This window comes from Rhinolophus sinicus, linkage group LG10, assembly GCF_036562045.2.
Source record: "Rhinolophus sinicus isolate RSC01 linkage group LG10, ASM3656204v1, whole genome shotgun sequence".
NCBI classification, from domain to species: Eukaryota; Metazoa; Chordata; class Mammalia; order Chiroptera; family Rhinolophidae; genus Rhinolophus; species Rhinolophus sinicus.
In genome coordinates this window covers 12,461,089-12,485,252 of record NC_133759.1, presented here as the reverse complement: position 1 = coordinate 12,485,252, position 24,164 = coordinate 12,461,089, and the positions used below count along the sequence as shown (strand labels likewise).

The 24,164-nt window shown below is 48.3% G+C and overlaps 1 protein-coding gene across 4 annotated transcripts in view; it reads left to right on the top strand.

The window, feature by feature from the left end:
* MYRIP (myosin VIIA and Rab interacting protein) overlaps nt 1-24,164 on the top strand; it is a 224,722-nt gene that overhangs the window by 157,734 nt on the left and 42,824 nt on the right. For 3 of the 4 annotated variants that reach the window (XM_019727577.2, XM_019727576.2, XM_074312580.1), the window contains exons 4-9: nt 214-350; nt 3,826-3,906; nt 7,734-7,831; nt 8,048-8,128; nt 10,808-10,954; nt 20,563-20,716. In XM_019727577.2, the coding sequence (XP_019583136.2) occupies nt 214-350; nt 3,826-3,906; nt 7,734-7,831; nt 8,048-8,128; nt 10,808-10,954; nt 20,563-20,716 (698 nt within the window). The remainder of the gene's footprint in view (nt 1-213; nt 351-3,825; nt 3,907-7,733; nt 7,832-8,047; nt 8,129-10,807; nt 10,955-20,562; nt 20,717-24,164) is intronic. The other variant, XM_019727578.2, reaches the window with a different exon arrangement.

Genomic DNA, 24,164 nt, shown 5'->3' with positions numbered 1-24,164 from the left:
GAGGCTGCAAGGCTCAAGATTCACACAGTCTCACTTCCATCGCTCTCTGTGGTCACAGCCCGTGGGCCAGCCCAGATGCCAGGAGCAGAGAAATAAACTCCACCTTTTGATGGGACAAGCAACAAAGGATTGTGGCAACCTTCGCACTCCACCATTGAATGATTCCATTTTGGAATTCAAATTTTCTGTTTTCTGATTCTGTGTTTTCTCCAGGCTCCTGAGAGCTCAGTCTCTGGAATGGTTCTACAATAATGTGAAGAGCCGTTTCAAACGCTTCGGCAGTGCCAAGGTCCTGAAGAATCTGTACAGGAAACACCGGCTGGAGAGTGGGGCATGCTTCGACATCCTTGGTACGCTGGCTGCCTGCCTCTCTGGGAGTCCGTGGGGAGCGGGTGGCGTAGGAGGCCTTGCTCAGAGGCCCCGTCGGCTAAGGCACAGTCACCTGAGACAGAGAAAGTTGCTTAAACTCCCGGCTCTAGTGAGGAGCAGAAATAGGACATGTTTTTGGACATACACCAAAGACTCTGCTAACTTTTGAGTCTTTAGGTTTCAGCATCCCCACTGGGCTGGGTAAAGTAGGAGCTGGGAGGACCAAAGTATTTCTGCAAATTGCAGCTTTTTTCATTCTGAATCCTTAGAAATTAAAGATTCTTGATCGTCTTCCCCCTCAGGATTAAAACATTACAACGCCATCTTTGTTTGGTTGTGTAGACTAGGTCTGCACTCAAAGGATATGCCCTCCACACTCCCCTTCCTTCCTGCTCCAAAATTCTGTTTATACCAGCCCCAGAATTTGATGTAATGGGAGAGTGAGAAAAGTACCAGCTTCCTCCCAGGAAGCTTGAAGGATGAATCCTGCCTAGACTGTTTTCTATGGCTAAGACAACCAATGTATGCAATTAGAATGAGAAATTATGTTCTGTAGTTCTCTCAGACCAGCCAGTAGAAAGAAATGGTTGTCAGAATATGAGCAGAATGTCCTCCAAAAGAGCCTATTTTTTCTCTCTAGAGGCAGATGTTTTCGTCACTTTGCTGACACAGGTAAATGCTTTTTATCCACAAGAAAGAGGGTAGGAAAAAAGAAATCTCATCCATCCCATTTGGAGCTTTTTCACCATCATTATTTTGTATTCTCAATAAAGTCTTCAGTTTTATCTTATCTAAAAATATTCCAGCCACTGAGACAAGGGAGAAAATAGGATGGAAGCATTGAACAGAGAATCATTAGCGCCTTTTGTGGTAGTTGGTAGAATATCTTTCAAACGACTCAAGAAGCCTGTAGCTAAGAGAGCAGTAATGAAGGTTTACACATATTATTTTTATTCTCTCTTTTCTCTAAAATTTTTTCTCTAGGAATGGAGGCAGAAAACAAAGCTTAAAAGTAATGGTGTTAACAGCAGTTCCTCAACCCAAAGAAGTAGCTCCAGAACGTTTCAGAATAGAATTGGCTCACTCATTTGCATCCCTTTCTTTCTTTCCTCTGTTGTACATCTTCCCATTTGCTTTTTTTTTTTTTTTACCTCTTTACATGTCCTCAAATTCAGATGTCATAGGTGTTCTCGCCTGCTTAATGCAAATGGAGGGAAAAGCAAACATATAGAGAATCCTGTAGAGCAACACAATTCTGATTTCCTTCCCTTTCTCGGGAGGATGCCACAGGAGACGCAGGCCGACACAATCCCAAGTGGGCCAGCTCAGGTCTTTGAAATCCTCAAGTGTCATTTTCAAAGGAGCATCATCCACTGGGAATAACTGTCATCCACAATTGAAGCCGGTTTAGGTGCTGGGCCCCCAGTGATTCTCTTCTTTAATCTGGGCTTCAGTCTCGGCCCCAACCACATCGCATCCTGGGATTTTCTACAAAGCCGTCGCTTTGTTATCTGTTCCCAATGTGTGGCCCTGTGCCTGGTACATCGTATGTTCTTGATATTGTGCTAACTCGTTCAATCTTAAAGCATTTTGTGGGGAATCAAGACACTTCACAGAAGTATTAGCATCAGTTACTTTCATGATTAGTATCTCCAGTTAAATTAAGATTTCCTTTTGATACACGTGAAGACAAGCAGACCGGAGACAATTAATGAGACGGTACTCGAGCTTGTAAAGCCGTGGTCGTAAAATAATGACATTTATTCTACATGCCACCTAGAAAATTCAGTGACACCTCAAGTATGGAGAAATCTCCCAGTACTTAAAGTGGCCTCCTGGTTAGGTCAGAAGACCGCCTGTCCCTGTGTGAGCTATTGGCTGTGCCCTGGCCTCTCTGCCACTGCCCACACGCCGTTGGCCACTCACCATCTAGGTCAGTCCCCGCTGAACACTTGTGCTGCACTGTGAAGCACCCAATCAGAGCACGTAGCACATCTATCATTTTATATTTATTTATATAAATCTTGGATTAAGAAATTCTAGACTGTCAAGGTTGTCAGGGCAGGGGGGACCCTAACACTCAGCCCAGGGCCAGGCACCTAGTAGATAGTCGTGGAGGTTTTGCTCGATGGATGAATGAATGAATGCTGATGTAGCCGTGCCAAAGGGAAGTGTTTGCTAAGATGTGTAGCCTGGGGATGACTTAACCTAAAGCTTTATTTTAAAACTGGGGAAACGGAGACCTAGGAAGACTAAATTACTTCCTCAAGGTCACAGAGCTAGGATAAATAGACTTCAGGCCTTTTGAAAGCCCGGCCAAAAACCACAAACACAGAGCATAGCATGTGGTTAGGCTGAGTTACCACGACAGGCTGCACACTCGTGGCTTCTTTCATCAAGGTGGCAGCCTGCTAACCCGCTACAAATGCCTATGGCAGGTGCTCTTAGAGTTCCTACCTGGGAACCCCCATGACAGCCCATCCAGGGCAGCACAGGGTGTGTCCTCTGTGTTGACGCCTTTTGCTTAGTTTGCCCCTTTTGAGCTAAAGAGTGTAGACCTATATTTATTTTCTCAGTTCTATCAATCAGTGTTTTCCACCAGCATCCAATTCAATATATATTTTTTCATTTTTGACCACCTGCTATCTAGGTGCTATCTTACGTACTTGGGATACAATACAGTGATTTAAAAAAAAAAATCATCCCCACCTTTGGAGTCCTCATTTGATGTGAACACATATGCTAAAACCCCCCAATTTTAAAAGGGCTTTAAAAAGGGTTTAGCCAACTGCCTTCCCCAGTCTGGAACTAAGACTAGGGTTGTGTATTCAATTAAAAGAAGACCAGAGAAGAAGCAGTGGGCCTTAAAAGATCAAATGCCATGGTTTACCTTGTCTCACACTGGGTTTGTTTCACATGGACTCTCTTCTGCTGGAGAGAATGATGACAGTTAAATCATAAGCTAAGGACATCTGTTTGGATCAGGGCCGTGGACTGTAGCTAAAGACCAGGCACACCATCCTGGGGACAGCACCCTGGTTAGTCCTCTTCATGTAGTAAGGAAGCCTAGTGTCAGAGAGACTGAGTACCTCACTCTAGGTCACGTAACTAGGAATTTTCATGTCCAGGAATGGATCTCACATCTCTCTGACTTCGGTCTATTTTTCTGTCTTGGATGCCATGTTACATCTAAAGAATTTACTGGAAGAAAGTTGGGGAGGCAGCAACGCTATACCAGGAATCCATGTGAGAAGGAAAATGTGACTGGTTAAAAATTGTAGCATTATTGTGGGAGCCAGAGATTCCCTACATCTATTTGCAAGGCTAACGTCATCAAAATGGGTCTGGTGGTCTGCCAATACAGTGACACAGAGCATGAGTGCTCACTGATAAACTTTGATAGTCATATTCTCCCTCTTCCCCCACCCCACCCCCCTTCTTCCCTCTCTCCTCTAGGAGGAAGCTATTTTGAGGCGAACCTGGAGAATGAAGGAAGTATTTCAGGAAGTGAGTCAGCATTTTATAGGCAGGCGGAAGGTAAGGTTGCTGAAGAGTTGACAGCTAATGGGAAGTTGGGGGAACAGAAACACCTTCAGATAGTCAGGGTCTCTCAACTGCATTGTAACCACTGGGTACAGCTGTATGTTGCTATGTGGGAGTCTCTGTGGGTCTTGTCATTGCGCTTGGTATGAATCCATCATCAAAACAATGTGATATATAGGTGACATATTACAGACTTGTACACCTGAAACCAATGTAACTTTAAAAACAATTGTCACCCCAATAAACTTTAATTAAAAAAAATAGGTGAGGATATCCAAGGTGTGGCCTAGAGTAGGGTTTTCAGGCGGGAATTCCCGCCCGTTCTCAAGAATTTTTTTTTTCCACTTTCCCGTTCCCGAATCCTGAGAAAAGTTGGTTGGAAAATCGGCTCCTTGAACCCAGGTGGTTGGTAGTATTAGCCGTCCCTTTGTGGAAGCGATTCACCGTGGAAGACAGAAAACAGTTTGTATCTCAGGATTCAGGAACGGGAAAGCAAAAAAATTTCCTGAGAACAGGCGGGAATTCCCACCTAGAATCATAGCCTAGAGAAATGCATTTGCTACCCAACCACCAGCTGCTTTATGATCAACTAGTGAGTGTTCTGGAGTTGAACTATAAAAGCCAATAAACGTACATATGCAATCCATTCATTTAAACTATTCTTAGAAAGAATGTATCGTTTACTGATTAACTTCTACTTTTTTGTACCAATATAATAGTCCCCTTAGGGCAGAGGTTAAAACAAACCTCCAGTTTAAAAAAAAAAACTTTCTCCAACACTTTTGGTCCTTCTCCAAAGTAAGAGCCCTTGAGAACCAGCGTCTCTGAGTCGCCCTGCTCCTGGGGCCCCCCAGCTCTTCTGCTTAGTCTGTTCTCTTCCCACGAAGGTCCTGTCCTCTCTCGTCCTTGCTACCTGAAGCTTCTCCATGGGCGGCCACACACCATGACCTGCCTTAGCCAGCCGCTATTTACTGCTGAGCCTGAAATGCCCAGCCCTGATTTCAGCCCGGAGTTCTAGACTCCGGTTTCCAATGCTTGGCCATCAGGACCTGTAGGTCATCCAGGGACCTTAGCCTCAGTGTGTCCTAATCACTCTCCTCAGCCACTTAGGTCCACCAGCAGGTTTTCTCTCCTGCAACTCCCCTCCCTGCTCCCACCGGTCACCCGAGTTCCCATCAGCTCAATTTCCAACACGATCCTTTCCTTTTCATTCTGATGCCCATGGCTGGAGCACCTCCCTGCCCACAAATCTCCTATATTCATTCTATCTCGGTGACCATTTGTACCAGTCAGGGCTCTCCAGAACCACAGGAAGTGCGCACGCGCGCACACACACACACACACACACCACAGAGATTTGTTTTCAAGGACTTGGCTCACACAATTATGGGGCCTGGCAAACCCAAAATCTATCGGGTAGCTCAGCAGGCTGGAAACCCAGGCGGGAGTTGCTGCTTCAGTCTTAAGGCAGGATTTCTTCTCTGGGAAACCTTAGATTTTGCTCTTCAGGCCTTGCAACTGATTGGCTAAGGCCCACTGGCATTTTAGAGGGTAATCTCCTTTACTTAAAGTCAACCCTTGTAGATGTTAACCACGTCTACAAAATACCTTCACAGCAACCCCTGGATTCGTGTTTGAGTAAATAACTGGGTGCGATCGCCCAGCCACGCCGGCACATAAACCAATCTTCCCTCCATCTCACTGGTGTTTTCACCTCTGGTCGTTCTGCCTCTGTCTTCTTACTCTTCCTTCACCTCCCACCAGTTTTTCTCTTGGAAATACCAACCTGAGCCTTCACTTTCAGCCGAAACATTTTCAGGGCTCCACAGTACCTTCATCCAAAGATCGTCAACTCGGCACCCAGAGCCTTTTTGCTTTTGTCGCCAGACTCTGACTTTGTAGGGACCTGTGGAACTTGGTCACCGTCCCTACCATGGGACCCACTGCACGCCACTTAGCAGTTACTTATGTGCCTGGAAAGCACACGAGAGTGTGGGCTCAGCTTGTCCATCAGGCCTCGCTCTCTGGAGGTACTTGGTGAGCTTCAATTCAGTGAGAATTTGTGGGGCGTCTCTTCTGGGAAAAATACATGGGTGGGTATCTCAAAAAAGAGAGATGGGAAAGACAGTGTCTGTCTCCAGGGAGCACTTAGTGTGGTGACAACTTAAATTTGATAGCCTCTGCTTACAGAAACATGGGAGAAATGTGTGTCCAGTCAGCCACCCTGGGTGTGCAGAGCCCTGAGCTGGGCGGCCCCGACGCGGCTCTGTCATGACTGTCGTAACCGGCCTGTGATGTACGCATCTGCTGGCTGGATCACTTTGACCTTCACGGAGTTGGTTGTAGAGATTTTATTTTGTTGCTAAATGCCACTTCCTGTCTACTTTCCTGTCTCTAGGAACCTAAGAAGCTTGAATTAGGTTCTTTAATGGAGGGCTTGATTAATGAATGAATTGATGTATTTACACCTTGTCTCACTCTACAAAGAATTCGAGGCAGCTTTCAGGAGATTTGCATGTGTTGAATAATGCATGACCAGGAGATTATAAATGGAAGCCGGAGAAAAGGAAACCTAGACACACAGCCCTCAGAGCTATGTGCTTGTGGCGGATGTGCGCTGGCTTCTGAGGTGACCGGAGAGGAATGATAGACATTCTCACTCTCGAGTAGGAAGCAAAAATCTAGTACCTTGGGGAAGCGGCACTCTTCCAAGCACTTAGCTCCAAAAAGAAGTTTGTCACCTGAAGAAGTCCTTCGACTTTGGGACACTTCTTCCCGTTTGTTGCCATATGCAAAAAATATGGTCACTAACATGATAGCATTATTTTTTTAATCATGTTAGCTTGTGTTGATATCACCACATGGGGCTTGTGTGGTGAAAACCAAGGACATTGGAGACGGAGAGTCCTGAATTCAAGTCTCAGTTCTCTTACTGTCTCACTGTGTAGCCCTCGGCAGGTGATTTGGCCTCTGTGCTTCAGTCCTCTCATCTGTAAAATGGTACCTGCTCAGTGGCCTGTTGGACAAATAACTTGCATCATGTGTGTGACCCTCGGTCTGGGACCCAGCATGTGGTCAAGCTCAGTGAAGTTCAGCAGCCTTACTATTGTTGATAGTACTGGTTTAGAGTCTAAAAAGTTCTTCCATGGATTTTGTGTTTGCATTAAGCCATATGTACAGCCCAGTGCCCTTAGAACATTTGATCATTTTCATCCCTATCCTCATAATGATACATTACATGCACAAAATAACGCATAATTTTTATCTGAGAAAGTAGGTAAAGGACCATTATTTCTTTATAGTAAGTCCTTCTGTTCAGTTAGCTGTAAGCCACGCTGTGTGTTTGGAGCTGTGCTTGGTCACAGATCAATCACGCTCTCTGAGAATGACCTGTGTGAGGGGTGAAGGGTGGAGGCTTTCTGGCTCCAACGGACGCAACCCCAGAACCTTGGACAGACATCCAGCCAAGAGTGGGGCAGGAGGGATCTGAGAAGGTTTTCAGAGGAGGAATCCTTGGGATCCCCGGGAACCAGCCCTGTTACAGAGCAGGGGACCAGCGTGAGGAGGAACAAGATAATGAAGAGGTGGGAGCTGTCAGAGAATCACGGATAATGGGTTGTGTCTGGAGCAGGGGGTGTGGCTGACCTGCAGGAGGCAGTGAGGCGGGTGAGAAGGGCAGGGGCGTGTGTGCCAGGGTAAGCAGTGCGGGAATTATCCCGGAGCCCCTGAGAGGTTTCAACAGAATTGCTTACAGTGGAGCAATCATTGGTTTACTCGTCTTTCCCTTTCAGAAAGTGGTCTATATTCTCTTTCCTGTCTAGGACACAGCATGATGGACACCCTGGCCGTTGCCCTCCGCGTGGCAGAAGAGGCCATCGAGGAGGCGATTTCCAAAGCAGAAGCCTATGGAGACAGCCTGGTATGGCCCCCCTTCTCCTCCTGGGGGAGGGTGGGTCAGTGTGCTGGCCTCCAGGAGAAAACACCGGTTGTCAGGAAACCAGCATCACGATAGCCATCCTTGACTGGAGCAGTGCCCAACCTCTCCCTTCGTTTATGGTCAGGATGCCCAAAAACTGATTGCCAGGTCCCCCAGGCCCACCCCAGCTCACGGCCATTCTCTTCCCTCCGTCTGCAGGACAAGCAGAACGAGGCCAGTTACCTGCGGGACCACAAGGAGGAGCTGACGGAGGAACTGGCCACCACTATCCTGCAGAAGGTAGGTGGGCCTGGCGTCCAATGACTGCGGTTGACCACGCGGGCTCAGATAGGGCCTCTGGCGAGCTGGAGGGCAGCCGTGGGCACCGTTCTTGTCTTGGGCATCATTTCTGGGCCTCGTCACCTTTGCTTCCTGTGCTCTGGGGGCTAATGCAGAAGGGTTGCGTTCACTGTGAAATCTGCGCCAAGGGACCTCCATCTGCCTTTTGGGATTGAATTAGTGGGTGAGGAGCCAGGGATTCAGCACTGAGCAGGTTACTCACTGGCTTCCTGTTTCCTAGGCTGTGAGAGAGAGAGACAGGGAGTGTTTTCTCACACTTCTCAAATAGTCTGTTGCTAAAGAAATTGTGCAGTCACCCCCCACTGCTTCCATGCCGTAAGCCCCTTACAGGGTGTATCAGTAATTACTGCTTAGAAACCAACCACCCCAAAACTCTGTGGCATTACACAAGGATTATTTCTATGTTCCACAGCCAATTCTCCAACTCCAACGGGGAGTCCGACAATTCAGTTCAATTCTGACACCGCTTGGAGTTAGCAGAGACCCCACACATTAAGGGCTCAGTCCCACAAGACTGCCCCACTTGAGACACCTGTGCAAGTCTCCGGAATCCCCGAGTTACCCACTTCTGTCCAGTCTACTACAAATTCAAGGATTCCCATGATCCCCCTCACGTTGGATAATTTGCTAGAACAACTCACGGAACTCAGGAAAGTGCTATACTTACAGTGACCTGTTCGTTAATTATAGTGGATACAAATGAACTGCCAGATGAAGAGACGATAGTGGGACCACAAGGTGTGTGGGCAGTGGTGTGCAGAGCTTCCATGCCCTCTCCTGCCCCCCACTCTCCCAACACATCCGTGTACGAACCAGCCAGGACAGTCCCCAAGCCTCAGTGTGTCCGAGTTGTTAATTGAGGTTTCATTAAGAAGGTATCGTTGCTTAAATCACTGCCCACCTGATTGAATTCAGTCTCCAGTCCCTCTCCCCTCCCCCGAGGTTGGGGTAGAGCTGAAAGTTCCGTGGTTCACCTGGTTGGTTTGTGTTTTCTCAATTACAGTTGACCTACAATATTATATTCGTTTCAGGTGTACAGCATAGGGATTAGACATTCATGTACCTTATGAAGTGATCCCCCTGATAAGTATACTACCCACCCGGCCCTATACATAGTTATTACAATGTTATTGACTATATTCCCTGTGCTGTACTTTACATCCCTGCGACTGTTCTGTAACTACCAATTTGTACTTTTTCATGCCTCCATGTTTTTCACCCAGCTCCCCACCCCCCTCCCATCTGGCAACCCTCAGTTTGTTCTCTGTATCTATGAGTCTTTTTCTGTTCTGTTTGTTTGTTTCTTTTGTTTTTTAGATTCCATATATAAGTAGAGTCATGTGGTATTTGTCTTGCTCTGTCTGGTTGTTTTTTTAGCCATCAGCCTCCAACTATCTAGTGGCCCCGGTCAGTTATCTCATTAGCATACAGAGACACTCCTGTCACTCAAACAATTCCAAGGGTTTTTGAAGCTCTGTACCAGGGTCAAAGAGCAAACCCATATTTTATTATACTACAATTTATTTCTCACTCATGCATCTATAACTGGCTCCATCTTGGGTTCAAGTCCGTGCAGTATGTTCACTCTGGGGTCTGACTGAAGGCACAGCAGCTACTTGTGGCCACAACAGAAGTACAAGACGCAAGTAAAAGCCAGCGCTGTCGGTTAAGGCCTAGGCTCCGCCCTGACACCCTGTTACCACTCCCTCCTCACATGTGATTGGCCAAAGCAAGGCGCACAGTCAACACAGAGCTAAAGATGGGAAATGCACTTGACCTTTGAACAACACAGGTGTTAGGGCGCCGACCACCCCGAAGTGGATAATCCACGTGTAATTTAAGTCGGCCCTCCACATACGAGTAGGCCCAAGTCTTCTGCCGGGCGTGGCACCTCAGTTCATTGTCCTTCTTGGCTCTCTGCCTTCCTCTCATCACCCCGTCTGGTCTGAAAAGGCGTTGGAGAATATGCCCCTCTTGGTGGCCCAGCAGTTTTCTCAGATGCTTCCTGTCTGTGGGAAGTTGGGGTCCAGAGACCTTTGTACAAATGGGCTCGTTAAATCCCAGTGGCCTTGCCCAAGACAGCAAGGGTGCACACAAGCTGAAGCTATCCCTCATGACTCTTGTATCTGCCCCCTTCACAGGCCTTCCCGATGCTTCCTAAAATGAGGATTCACAGCCAGAGACTCTAGGTTTGAGATCCAGCCCCATTATTCATGAGCTGTGCGGCGTTAACTGATAACTTAACCTCTCTGAGCCCGTTTCCTCATCTGTAAAATGGGGACCATTATAGTATGCAGCTCTTAGAAGTATTTTGAGGATTAAATGAGGCAAAGCACCTACTGTGCCTAGCCCACAGTCTGGCACATACTAGGCACTTAATACATAAAAGAAGTTGTTAACATCACAAAATGATTATTTGTAAACTGTAAAGTGCTATAGAATGTTCAAGGCTGTAGTTGTACTGTTTTATCATAAGGCAGATCTGAAATAGGCTGGCATTCTGTTGAAACTAAGCTCTTACGTGCGTGAAAGAAAAACCCCAAAGATCATCCAAGTCACTATGCATAGCATCTGGAGGCCTCTCCAATAACTCGTCCCCTTTGTCACCCACCTCCTCAGATCATAAGAAAACAGAAGAGCAAAGGGGAGCAGCCAATGGAAGAAGAGCCAGAGTGGTCACAGCCCCAGAGCTGCAGTGCCAAGGCAGCCGACGAGGGGACCACAGCCTCCCCAGAAGGCCACCAGGCTTCTGGTGGCACCCTCTGGGTGAGTCTCCAAGCCCCCCCACTGACCACCACCATGCCTAACACAGGTGTCCCGCATGCTGTCCCCATAGACATGGGGACAGCATGTTTAACCATCTGTAGTTGACTCATGTGCCCTCCAGACAGTGTAAAGTTTCCTGAAGGGCCTATGGGAAAGGGAGCAACGGAGAGAGGAAATATGTGTGTGAGTGGGGGCCCCAAGGGGCAAGAGAGAAGAAACACAATGGACTATTGAAGAATATGGGGTAGGTTTTTACACAGAGACCAATTTGGGAAAACTACAGATGTCAATAGGCATTTTTAAAAATTCATTCTGGAAAGAGTTGCACTGAGTCCCATGCGGGCAAACAATAGCTTTATCACGGAGCTCACTTGCTTTTCTGAAACTGAAAAGGGACAGCAAGAGCATTGCCACTGCCGTTTGCATCACCAAAATGGTCCTATCTAGACACAGTCGGGAAGTTGTGATGTGGGTCAGCCTGTTTGTCACCCTGACAGTAAGCCAAGGGACAGTGGCCTTCTAGTGACCAGGCGGTCTGGGCCTGCTCCTGTCTGCCGTCCAGCCACCAGGCCCATGAAACCCTTTGTTATCTGAGTAGCCCCAGCAGGGGACGTGCAAAGCAGTGGCTGGGCCTGTGAAGCTGGGCCTTCCGTGTGGAGGAGACTCAGCAAGAGGCAGAGGGACAGGGACGGGCTGCAGGGCTTGTGTCCCATCAGCCTTGGGCCTGCAGTCGTAGCTTGGGACAGGTCACACACAGGTGCAAGTTAAAGCCGAAAGTCAGATGGGTGGGGTGTGGGGAAGGGGGAACAATGCCAAGTGTTTACCCAACTCCTGGGAGTGGGGGGTCAGTGGCATTCATCCCCTACCGGGACAAAGTGACAAATGGGGGAGCAGAGCAGCACATGGTCGGCACGCAGTTCCAGGAGGGGTGGTCAGTAGCGTCACCTGCATAAACTCTCCCCAGGTCCTCACCAGACACCAGATGCATGGGAGGTGACAAGGAGTGTCACTTTAAAGTCTGTGGCTTTATCAGAGATCTAACTTCATTGACTTATCGGCAGAACCTTCCCTTGTCGACATGCTGTCAGCTTCTTTTGCTGCTGTTGTCATGCGCTGGGCATCAAGGTGAACAAACTACAAAGGAGACTCGGCCCCTGTCCTCCTGGACTTCGTTGTCTGGTTAGCAAAGCAGGAGGGGATACGCCTATGGGACAGCTCACAGTGGGCCCTCGTGGAGAGGTTCAGTCGGGACATGGAATTGGCATTCAGAGAAGGGAGGGGCCGGTACCTTCCTTTACATAAACTCTATGTGCACAGGGTGTTTACACATATTATTTCTTTAGATCCAAGTGAGAGCACCCCACATTATCCCCGTTTTACAGAGGAGTAAACTGAGGCCTAGCTAGCTAGCCTGAGCCACTGGAAGTCAGTGGTGGGGCCAGGACTAGTTGGCTCCGAGCATTTCCTAGACTCCGCTGTCTCCTGTCTCATTGGGAAGTTCTGGATTTGAAATGCCTGTTTTCCCACCAGATGCTCACCAGGTCTCCTTGTTGTGTCTATAGCTAAACATGGAAATGGTATTCCTGCCACCTCCTAGAGACCAGAGGCACTGTGTGTGTGTCCTTAGATCGTGGGACAGCGGGCTCTCGCACCATGAGTCACAACACTAGGCATGGCAGCGATTACGGCCACCGCATCCCCTTTCCCCAGGGATGACAGAGGCCTCCCCACCCTCCTCAGCCAAGCGCTGGCCTAACGCAGTGACGCTTCCTTCCCAAGGGGGCTTCACACTCAGCCCCTCAGCTCTAGTCCACCCGGGAAGCAGGCGTGGCCGTGGGCTTCTTCACTGAGGGAGACGGTTAGAGGCGGAAATCAGAGTCGCTCCGGATTCCCACTGGGGTGCTAAAGCAAATACGTCTCAGGGTTTTCTTTTCTCATCAGAAAAATCCGTCTTGCCAAACGCCTGCCTCCCACACAGCAGAATCTTCCCTTTGGCTCCAGTACCCGTGTAGACAGAGCTGATTCATTTATTACTGTTTTTCCTCAGGCAAATAGCAGAATATGGTTTATTTCTAGATTATAGAATAAGGCCTAATGAAAGTCCCGCTCTGATTTTTTCCTTTTAAGTGTGTTTTTCCAGGACTCATCAACTCCAAGTCAAGTAGTTGTTTCAATCTAGTTGTGTAGGGTGCAGCTCACAGTGGCCCATGCGGGGATCGAACCAGCAACCTTGTTGTTAAGAGCACCGTGCTCTAACCACCTGAGCTAACTGACCACCCCGCTCTCTGGGATTTTAAAGAATCCTTGAATCTTTGATGTACAGCACTTTGCAAGCTATGTCCACTTCCCTGGCACGAGTCCACCTTTGTGGGACAGGCTGGGAGAGAACCTTGAGGATATAGTTTGGGAAATAGCCCACATGAGACACCTCTTGCATGAGCACTCTTCCCGGCATAACACATTAACCCCCGGATCATGTGTCCTGGGCACCTCACCGAAGGGATGAGATCATTGGGTGGTCCCCGTCACCATGACCTTCATCCTTAACATGGATGCTTGATCAAGGAGGTCCCTTCCTGTCCTCTCCCTGTGAGTCCTCCCTGTGCCGTGATTTGCCATATGTAAACAGCATATTATTTTCAACAATGTCAGTCAGAAGCCGTGACTGCTTTGTCTTTCTCCATCCATGCTGGGACTCATCAGAACTGCCCCAAGCAAAGCGGCCTGAATGTGGGAAGAAAAGAAAGAGAACCCCAGCACCCAGCGGGGTCCCAGGCACAGTTTGCCCCTTTGAGCAGCCAATATAAATAGCCCCTGACTGTCGGTGGTCACGTTTGTGCAGGCCTTGGGCCAGCTCAGCATTGGCTGTATGGTGGGCACCCTGCAGACACAGGTCTGCGGCCCACTGATGGCAGAATGCGTGACTGTGTGGGGGCTTAGTCATGGTCAGCACTGGAGTCCTTCCCTTCTGGTTCCCAGGATGCCTGTGGAGGAAGGAGAATATGTTGATTAGGGTTCCATCAAAACACCAGGATTCTCATCAATGGCCATTTTTAGCTCCTGTTTTGGTTTAAAGACAAGCACTCTGATTAGAGCTTTTAAAAACATTATCCGGAAGGAGAGTTTATACCTTACCCAGCCCTCGTGATAGGAATCCAGTGATTCCTGATTAGCGGTCTGCTTGGAAAGGCTTACCCCAAGTTCTAGCCGTCCTGGTGACGCGGAAGCCAGCGCACTTCCACTGTTTGAATCTTGTCCCCATTAGTCTCCAACCATCCGTATTAACAGACTGATAGGATGGACTAAGGTAACCCTTAGCGCCCACACTGACCACCCTGGAAGACAAGCCACAGGCAGACACCCACGGGGGCTCACAGGAAGTGACTGGACCTGTCCTTGCCTCTGACATCTTTCCCACCACATTTCACCCCTTCCTCTGTTTGTCCTTGTCTCTGTCCTCGCTTGCCTTCAGACTTCAGTATGATGTCACTCCCTGGGCCTTGACCCCGCGACAGACACCGGCCTCATGCCCCTTGGCCGGGACCCCTAGCCCTTCCCCTCTAACCAGCACCATAGCAGGGCCAGCCTGGGGCCCTGGAGGGGTGGCACATTCAGCTCCCTCAAGTGCTCCGTGCAGGGTGGCTGGGCAGCTGATGCTTTATCCCAGCCGCTGACCCTAGTCCCCTGTGATGAAGGCGCCTGTGCTGGGACCACATCCAGGAGGCAGGACCTGAGAAGGACTGACCCTTGCCAAAGCCACCATATTGTGCAACTCCAGGAGTCCCTAGAACACAGTGTGATTGGCACCCCCAGGGGTTGTGCAGCACGATGGCCACGGCTCTAGCTGCTGCTGAGGCCCCTGTGGGGAGGGGGCAGGAAAGCTATCAGTTAAGGAGAAGGCATCCCATTTGCCCATCACATGTTACTTCTTTTACTTCCCACCACAAGGTGGAGAGACACATATTATCGGACCCATTTTATAGATGAGAAAACTGCTTTACCATAACTTAACTAAGGCCACACGTCTGCTGGCTGGACATCAGATACGTTTTTTCTGCTCCAAAGCCCTTGAGCTAACTTCTTCCTCTATAAAATGAGGTTGGTGAACTCAGTGATTGCTAAGACCCCTTTCAGCTCAGAGGTTCTAGGGCTGCACTGTCCAGTTCGGTGGCCACAAGACACACGTGCCTATTCAAATTGAAATTAGATCAAATTAAAAATTCAGTTCTTCGGTTGCACTGACCGTGTTTTGGGTGCTCAACTGTTCCTGTGGCTGGTGGCTGCTCCGTGGAACAGTGCAGATACGGAACCTTTCCACCTTCCCAGAAATGTTTATTTGTCTAGGGGTCTAGATAAAGGAGTGATAAGCAGAGGGCATAACGCAGAGATGTACCCAGACACTGGCCAGACGAAGCAGCAGACCAAGTCTCGGTTCTTGGGGACCTCACGGAAGGTGGCTGTGCTCACAATGGATGGAACTCAGCGTACCTGCCCGATCCCCCTCGAGTTCTGGGTCATGGTGTCTGGCGTGGAGCCTGAGCAGACACGTACCGACTGACCGAAAGCTCCCAGGCGATGCCAGCAGGCTGCCGGCTTGAGGATGCCCTCTTTATGACACCCGATGAGGCTCCTGACTTATGGGCCCTGCAGGGCCTTAAACTGTGGCATCCTGGCATTGCTTTCTCCTTTTTCCTAGGTTCTCCAACAACCTGGGCAGGTCTGGCACAGAGAATAACTGCGCCGAATCCCAGAATGCTGCAGAGCACGCTACTCAGGCTTAACTGCAAAACCCAGGCTTAATTTATTCCCGTTCGGCCAGGATTTCTCATCTATTCTCTTGAAAGAAACTTCAGTGTGATTGTTCTCTTTTAATTTCCTCCATTATTGTATGTGGTTCTCTGCCAGTAGGGGGGGTCAGGGCAATCCGGCTTTGAAAGCCTTAAGATGCAATATCCTAAAAGGAACTAACGAGCTCAGGGGTTATAATTCATTTAAGGCCTGTCTCTTTGGGCGCGTGTATACAAAAAGCCATCTCTGTAATAAGAAGGTGATCCTATTGATGGGAAATATGGTGACAGCAAGAGCCAGTGACTAAGACGTGTCCCTGTCTGACTCTCTCTCTCTCTTTCTCTGTCCCTGCTCTATTGCTTTCTGTTTTCCTCAGTCTTTTCTCTTTGTGTCTCTGTCATTTTCTCCCTCACATTCGCTCTCTCCTTTGGCTGACTACAGTACAGACCTAAAGTATTATAATGAGTGGATTGAGTTTAGCGGCCATGCCTAACCCTGCAAATACAAAGCAAAGCTATGTCTCGGTTGTTGATTCATCTGACCTCTATTACTGGTCCCTTTGCGCCCAAACCCTTGATGCTAAAAACATCCTCTCCCTGTTTTATGTTGTGGGCTCCTTGACAGCAGACTATTTTGAAGCCGTGATCTGGGCCTCGGGGAGCCTGGCAACCATGAGGAGAATCATATACATAGCACCAGCACCACCCGAGACATATAGGTAGAACACGGGGACACAGCGACTGCGAAGGAAGGGACAGTTGACCCTTGAAGAACACGGGTTTGAACTGTGCAGGTCCACTTATACGTGGATCTTTTTTCAATAAATATTGTAAATGTATTATCCTTATGATGGTCTTAAAAACATGTTCTTTTCCCTGATTTACTTTATTGTCAGAATACAGTATATAATACATGTAACATACAAAATAGGTGTCAATGGACTGTTTATGTGATCAGTAAGGCTTCCAGTCAACAGCAGTCTATTAGGAGTTAAGCTTTGGGGGAGTCAAAAGTTATACACAGGTTTTTGCCTGCAGGGTCGGCATCCCCAGCCCCCGTGTTAGGGACAACTGTATAGCCAAGGTAACCGGCGATCACACTCTGTGTTATGCACAGAGCCTCGGAGCCGGTGGGTGGCAGGGCTATCGGGATTGGAGCATGTCATCCAGGAGTGCTTGGTCCCCTGGCTTTGAGGAAAGGCTCAGGTACAGCACCAAGAGGGCGGAGAAGAGCATGGACTTGGAGCCAGACAGACCCAGGGTCAATCCCTGTCTCCGCCCCCGACCACCCACGTGCTTTGGGCAAGTTATTCAACCCTGCCTCAGTTTACTCCTGCGCACCCAATCAGACTGAGTGAGAGAATGGATACGGTGCACTGGCTCCGTGATAGAGCTTCATAAATGCTCTTGTTCGGACTAATATTTACTGAGTGCTTTCTATGTACCAGTGATAACACTGATCCTTTAATGAGGAAACTGAGACTTAGAATAGCTGAAGGTTCCCAAGATCCCACACAGCAGGAGGAGGAGCTGGCACTGACCCACGACCTGACACACCACCCATTTCATCACTCAGTGCCTGAAGAGTTAAGAGTCGGGGCCTGTGTGAAAGCCCAAATTCTCACGTGCATCTTTGTGAGGCTTTGCTAGCATGCTGACATTCCTGGACTGGTACCGTCCACCAGCCATTCCCAGCCTTCCTCTTGTGCATAAACGTGCAGACGCTATAACCCAGGCCAACCCTTCCAGATATCACCAGCCTTTCTGCTGCTTTCATGGACCCTAGAGTGGGTAAGAGGAAGGGAAGAAAAGCAGAGGCTGTGGGTGTGAAAGAAAGGGTGTGCATAGAGAGCCCAGCCAGGGTTATGAGCAAATAATCAACTTATCCCATCATTTCCCAGGAGCCTCCGAGTTTGTACTAACTGGTGCGTGAAAGCGTTGTTGTGGCGCCACCTACTGGGCAGTGTGTTCATTGTAATGAATTTGTAGTGAAACCAGGTCTGGGGTCTCAGAAGGGGAGTTTTCCACCCTGGCTGGAGACTATGGGCCAGCAGTGTCCTGAGACCTGTTGGAGACAGTTCTTTGGGGCCTTTTGTGGTTATCAGGGTATAGTTTTTTTCTAATGTGAAACAATGGCTTGCCTGAAATAAAAGCCTGGCATCCCTAAGTCTCTTGTGAAGAACACAGATCCCATCTGTCTTTCCTGTTGGGACTTTTCATTTCTTGGTCTTGGCTTTTGTACATTGGGGAGCATTTTTGTCCCATAAAAATAGACGCCAGCCACCTCCTGGAGGCACACGTGTACATACCATTTGAGCCACTACAAAATCAAACATTAAATATTTCCCCCTTTTATAAACATTAAACAAATTGGTGTACGACTCTAACAGACTGTGGGAAGTGTGTGATCACGCAGAAGGGGAGTCTTCTTGCCAGTTCACGTGGGAGGAGTCTCAACAGTATGTCCCCCTGAATACATGGGGGTTCATCATACAAGAATTTTTTCCTTCATTTTTAATAACTTCACTTGCCAGTTGGCCATCAGTCTTGACCTCTGTCTTCTCTGATAGCCACTTACCATTTGTCAAGGATTTAGCAAAATCCTAGGTGGCTCCCTGAAGACCCAACCCCGTGAACACCTTGGATGTTGTCAAGCATCAAAGCTGTGCAGGACCCTAGGGACGGATCGGTGCTTGTCATGCCCTGGGAGGGAAGGAAGTGACGCCCGGCTGCAAGCCACCTGATGTGTGTGTGTGTGTTAGCTTGGCTCTCCTCCAAGTAAGACCTTGCTCTCCGTGATGTAAGTGGGAATGACAGTGGACTTCTTATTTCTTTCTCTTGCTCCCTAATTTTATCCAAGAAATGAGTAAAGAAAACAAATCAGACGCTTCTGAAAACCCAGCCTGCAGCCCACCCCAAGTCACATTCACTCCACAGCAAACACTCATTTATTCCCAGTTCCGTACCAGTTCCTGTGCCAAGGGCTGGGGGTGTCACCATCAATAGGCCCTGGACTGCCCTCAGTTGCTCACAGTCTCATGGAGACACCAGGCAAGAGACAGATGTTTGCAGGAGAACGCAGTGTAGCACAGATAAGCCCAGAGGGAGCCCAGGACCCCAGCCCAGCTTGGGGAAGGGCGTTTCTCACAGACCACGGCCTGTTCGAACTGAATATACACAGAATCTTATCAAGTTGATAAGATGGGGAGAGCTCATCCACCCTGGGCCGAGTTGACCTGTGACGCTACATTGAAAGGCAGGTCTGGGGGCCCCTCATGCTCTCTTCTGTCATCAGAGGGATAAGCGGCAAGCTGCAACCCTGGGTACACAGTTTAGAGGGTCCATATTTGTTCTATAAGTCCATCTTCCTCCTAGATTGGCCCCAGGGTCTGGTGAGGGGGAAACAGCAGAGGTTTCCCAGGACTCTCTGAACCAGAACTGGCCTGTACCACCCTCTCCAACAAAATGTGCCAGCGCCCTACATATGAGAGTTCCTGGGCCCTGGCTGTGATGATGGGATGCTGGACCCTGACCCTCAGCTAGCTCTGTCTTTTCTTACGCTGGCTAACCATCCTTCGAGGTGAGGCTGCTGAGTGCATTGTCTTCTCCCCAAACTCCGGTCATGGAGATCAGTGTTGCCCCCCACCCCCAAATATCCTGGTGCTGATATTTGCTATTTGTCTTTGTTATTCTCAAACAGCTTTTTTAAGTTGCCACTTATTATGCATTTACAGTGTGCAGGGCAAGGTTAATTTTGCCCATCTCAAGAAATTAAGTCACTTGGCCAAGGTGTTGTAGCAGAGGGGATGTTGGAGCCCAGGTTCAGCTGAAGCCTGAGTCCAGCTCCAGCCACCCCAGGAGCCCTACCCACAGCTGTCCTTTTGTCTCCCATTCTTAGCACCTGTGGTGGGAGAGGACGGAATTTACTAGGGTGACCACATTTCTCCCTACGAGAGAAGGCAGTGGGGCTGCTGGCACTGAGGTCCGCCAGCAGGTGGAGACAGACAGCTCACGGGGCCTGAGTTAGAGATGGGTACTTTATTTCATATTGCAGTCATGGATGCTTCCAGTGGCTTTGCCCTCCCCTTCTCGGCTTATCGATATAAAGAGAACAAAATAAATCACTAGTAAAAGATAATTCCTATACTAAACGACAAAGGAAAAAAATTGGTCTCTGTTAGATGAAATTCTTTATAACATTTAAGCTTCGAATTCACTGTAGATAATATTCGTAACACATATATATATATACATATAGGAGATACAATTTAAACATGTTTTCTGTCAGTCATTTGAAATCCCATTTCTCCCACTTCTCCTTATGTTTGAGTTTATTTTTCTTTAATTCAGGCACTAAATGGGAACATGTTGGAATAGTTCTAGGCTTGTGGACTGACAATTCTTGGTTCATTTATCTGTTATAGCACTTACGTTGTACTTACTGTTTACACTGCCAAAACTCAGGTTTGGAGTCTTCGAGGGGAAGACGCTTTCCTTTCTCATCATACGTAGGTGGCCCTAAGAAATACTGTCTCGGAGAATGGTTGGCTAAAAAGCAGCTGAATGAGAATTGGCTCTGTCTGGTTCCACTACCTCTGTGATGCTTTCTAGAACACCTGGCCGGCTTGCAACAGAATAATCAGGAACCTTTTCACATGCATTATGTACTTATTTGCAGCTTTTAAGCCTGAACATGAGAACAGCCCATGCTGTCCAACACATCTTCTCCACGCTGTACAGTGTCAGCCCCAAAGCTGAAGGCATTCCTGCCAGTTACCATGCCATTTGAGTGACCCCCCTTCCCCTCTGTTCTTTCCACAGCAATCCCAGTCTGCATTCTCAGTCACCAAAGGAGAAGCCCTAACAACCCCTTCTCTGGGGAGTGCATCAAGGCAGCTAGGGGACCAGGGCCAGCAGCCCAGGGAGGAGTTGGTGTTGCCCAGCTGGAAGAGCGTGGACAGGCTGGATGAGACAAGTAAGTGTTTTAAGCAGCATCTAGTTGGTCTGTGGGTTGCAGAAGTGCTGTTCGGAGGCTTCTCGGCTATCACATGGCCACTCAGCTTTGCCTCCCATCAGTCAAGTGGTGTGTGCCCATTTGGGGCAGCCGAGCCACTGAGTCACAAAGCCTATAGCACAGCACGCAGTATGTGATGTGTTTTCTGCCTAGGCAGTTTTCCTATTGAGACCTGGGCAAGTGTGTTAAACTTGCTCGGCTGCACAGCCCACTTCAAATGCCGGGAGAATGGATGGAAACATGACTAGCGACCAGTCTATGGATTAGGAGGGTGTGTCTTATATAGGCCAGGAACGCTAATCCAACCTGATGACATACCTGTGGTATGTCAGTGTCAAAGGGATTTGCGTCCCAGCATCGGTCTGGTTGTAAGAGTGTCCTTTCTGAAACCTGACATGTTTGTCAGGGCAGCACTCACTGCTATAACAAGTAAACCAACAATTGAGGTGGTTTAATGCAATAGTTTTACGTCTCATCACACAACAGCACAATGTAGTGTCCTGGCTGTGGGAGGCCTTCAGAACCCCAAGGCTCCTTCTACCTTGTGGCTCTGTGATTCTCTAGGACCTTGTAGAGCTTTCCATTGGGTCATTCACCTCCAGCCAGCAGATAAAGAGAGAATGGAAATGTCAGTGCACCTGCTTGCTAACCACCTCAGCAGTGAAATGGCATGCAAAGCATTTTCGTACTCATTCCCTGGGCAAGAACTAGTCACATGGCTCCACCTCGATGCAAGGGAGCCTGGGAAATGTAGTCCAAGCTGAGCAAATGTATCCCAGCAACATGGCTTCTACCATGAAAAGGGCGGGGCACATGAGCTTTTCTCTGCCACACCAAAAGATGGCATGACTGGTCCCTCTTCCTGCTAATTCTCTTGGAATGTACTGCCTCAACATAGGGCAATTGAATACACCTCTCCAGAGACTCAACATCTGTGTCTTTTATAAAGCTGTCACGTCATGAAATCCCTCACAACAAAGAGTCTCAAATTAGTTGAGTCACTTTCCCAAAGTCACACATCAGAAAGCTGCAAGATGCTTGGAACCACATGAGTGACAGCAAGGACTGTGAAGCCCCCATGCCCGGGTCAAGTAGGTCTGTTGTGTCCCATGATTGTGGGGGTAAAGCTACTGAACCCACCCGACACAGGTCAGTTCGTTTCTCACCTAGAAACACATACTTATATAGGAAGCTAGGCATATGTGTCCTCACAAGAAGAAACCACTAAAAATATTCTCAGCCCATGTTATCTGTCAGATCTACACCCCTTTCCTCAGCCACAAAAACAATAAACTAGCAGCAAAAATACTCATCTTAGAAATATGCTTTTAAAGATTGTGCTATCACTTCTACTCCCTAAGGGAAAAGATTTAACTAACAGCTTTAAGCAAATTCCAGTGTTATCACAGTGCAAAGAATAAAAAGACACTAAATATTTTTTCAAAGTCATTCTAAAGATTTTCCAAAAGAGACTGTTTTCACGTTAACCTTTTAGTACCTACCAGTGGAAACTGCAAAGATTCTGTGAGCACATGAAATTTTCTTTGTTTATGTCTGTGGCTTTTGGTTTTGTTTTTAAGTGCATTTTTCCTTTCTAGATATGCTTTCCCTCCCCCCAGTCCATATCCATTCATTCATTCACCCATTCATTCATATGTTTTCTTTCTCTGTCACCATGGATTGAAAATTTTCAGAGAAGGGACTCTTAGATGAGAATATCATATAATAGAGCTTCAATAAACAATACTAACTACCTTTGGAAAATCACGTCATGATGTACAGTGTCCACCTGCCGGCGGATTGTATTTATTCCTTCACAGCATGGCTGTCGTCATCTTGTGTGGCAGATAAAAACCTTGAGGGGCAGTGAGGGTAAGTGACAAGATCCCACCGCTCGTGGGAGCATATCTGGTCCTCAGACACAAACAGAGTGACTCCAGTTTGCAGATTTTTTTCAACTCCTGCCCGATAATGTGTCTCCACACCATAAAGATAAATGAACAAGGATAAAAACAGCATTTCAAAATTCAAATGTACAAACTGATAACTTAAAGGGTATTATAAAAACTTCTAAAAGACACTCAGTTTCACAAAATCGTTCCCCACTGATTTAGAAGCATGCCAGACACATTGGCAGAGGATTTTGGTTTTCAAAACATGACTTTGTGTGTAATTCACTGTAAAATAACACATCCGCGTGTAATTTATCAGTTGGGTAAGAACATAAAACTTAGTTCAACAACATCAAACACACACAAAAAAGATTTCACACACTGCCCCAAATCCATGCAGCTCTCAAGATGAGGATTTAAAAATTTTGTTTTAAATCAATAAATAAAGCACTTGTGTAGAAAACGGCTGGTTTTCTGAGCACTGCTCGGCCTTTGACGTGGTAAAATGCCCAGGCCAAGCCCGGCGGTCCTGACAGACGTCTGGTATGTTTCCAGGAGGCAGATTACTCCCAGACATCGCGGCTTAGTTCTCAGCAGAGCAGAAATGTAGGACAGACGAGGCCCAGAGGTGAAGGTCATCTTAGAAGGTTCATGTCCACTGGGCTCTTTTCGGCAGTTCTGTTTCTGCCTTGGGGGGTAAGGGGGTTCTGGAGCCTGGTAGTCCACAGCTGGGGTCAGCTGGAGGAACACTGCGGCCGAGCAGACCACAGCAACTCCACTCTCTGTCTTGGCGGGGCTTATAGCAGTGGATGGATTCCCCCAACACCCATCTTCTTTTTCTCGACCTTGACTGAGCATCGACTGTATGCACAGCTGAGAACTAACGATCAGGGACAGCCCCTGCTCTTGAGTTGCTTAGTCACTATTGTCTGCACACGCATGAAAGAGTGGGAACATGGGGAAAGCAGAGGAGGGAGAGGGGGTGGATCCCGGGAGGCATCCCCGGGGGACAAAGGGAACATCTGTTGGAGCACAGGTGTGGTGTTTAGCAATTCTGACGATGCTGCTTGACAACCAAGGTTTTCAGAGGGTTGGGTATTCACGGAGACATCTGTGCTTTTGCTGAGCTAGAAGTTGGCCAACTCCTAGCTTCCCCAAAGGAACGTGGCAACCTGGGGTTGTAAAAGATAGGAGAGAGGAGCTGGCAATGAGCTGCATCCCCCCGCCCATCAGGTAGTGGGTGTGACAGGTGGGTCCACGTCTACCCTGGAGCCAGGCCCTGAGCGGTGTCAGCAGAGGTCTTCCCGCTGGCTTCCTCCCATGGCCTCAGAGAAGCTGCAGACGGCGGGGCTCATTGAGAGCCTCACAGGGAAGCCCAGAAACAAGAGCTTCTGCAGCCTCTGGGGGCCTGTGATCATTAACAAGGAGTTTTGACAAGCCCAGGATGGGTTCCAGAACTGGCTGGGGGCTCGGGGTACAGCAGCGAAGAAGAGGGGGCCCTGCCTTCAAGGAGCTCA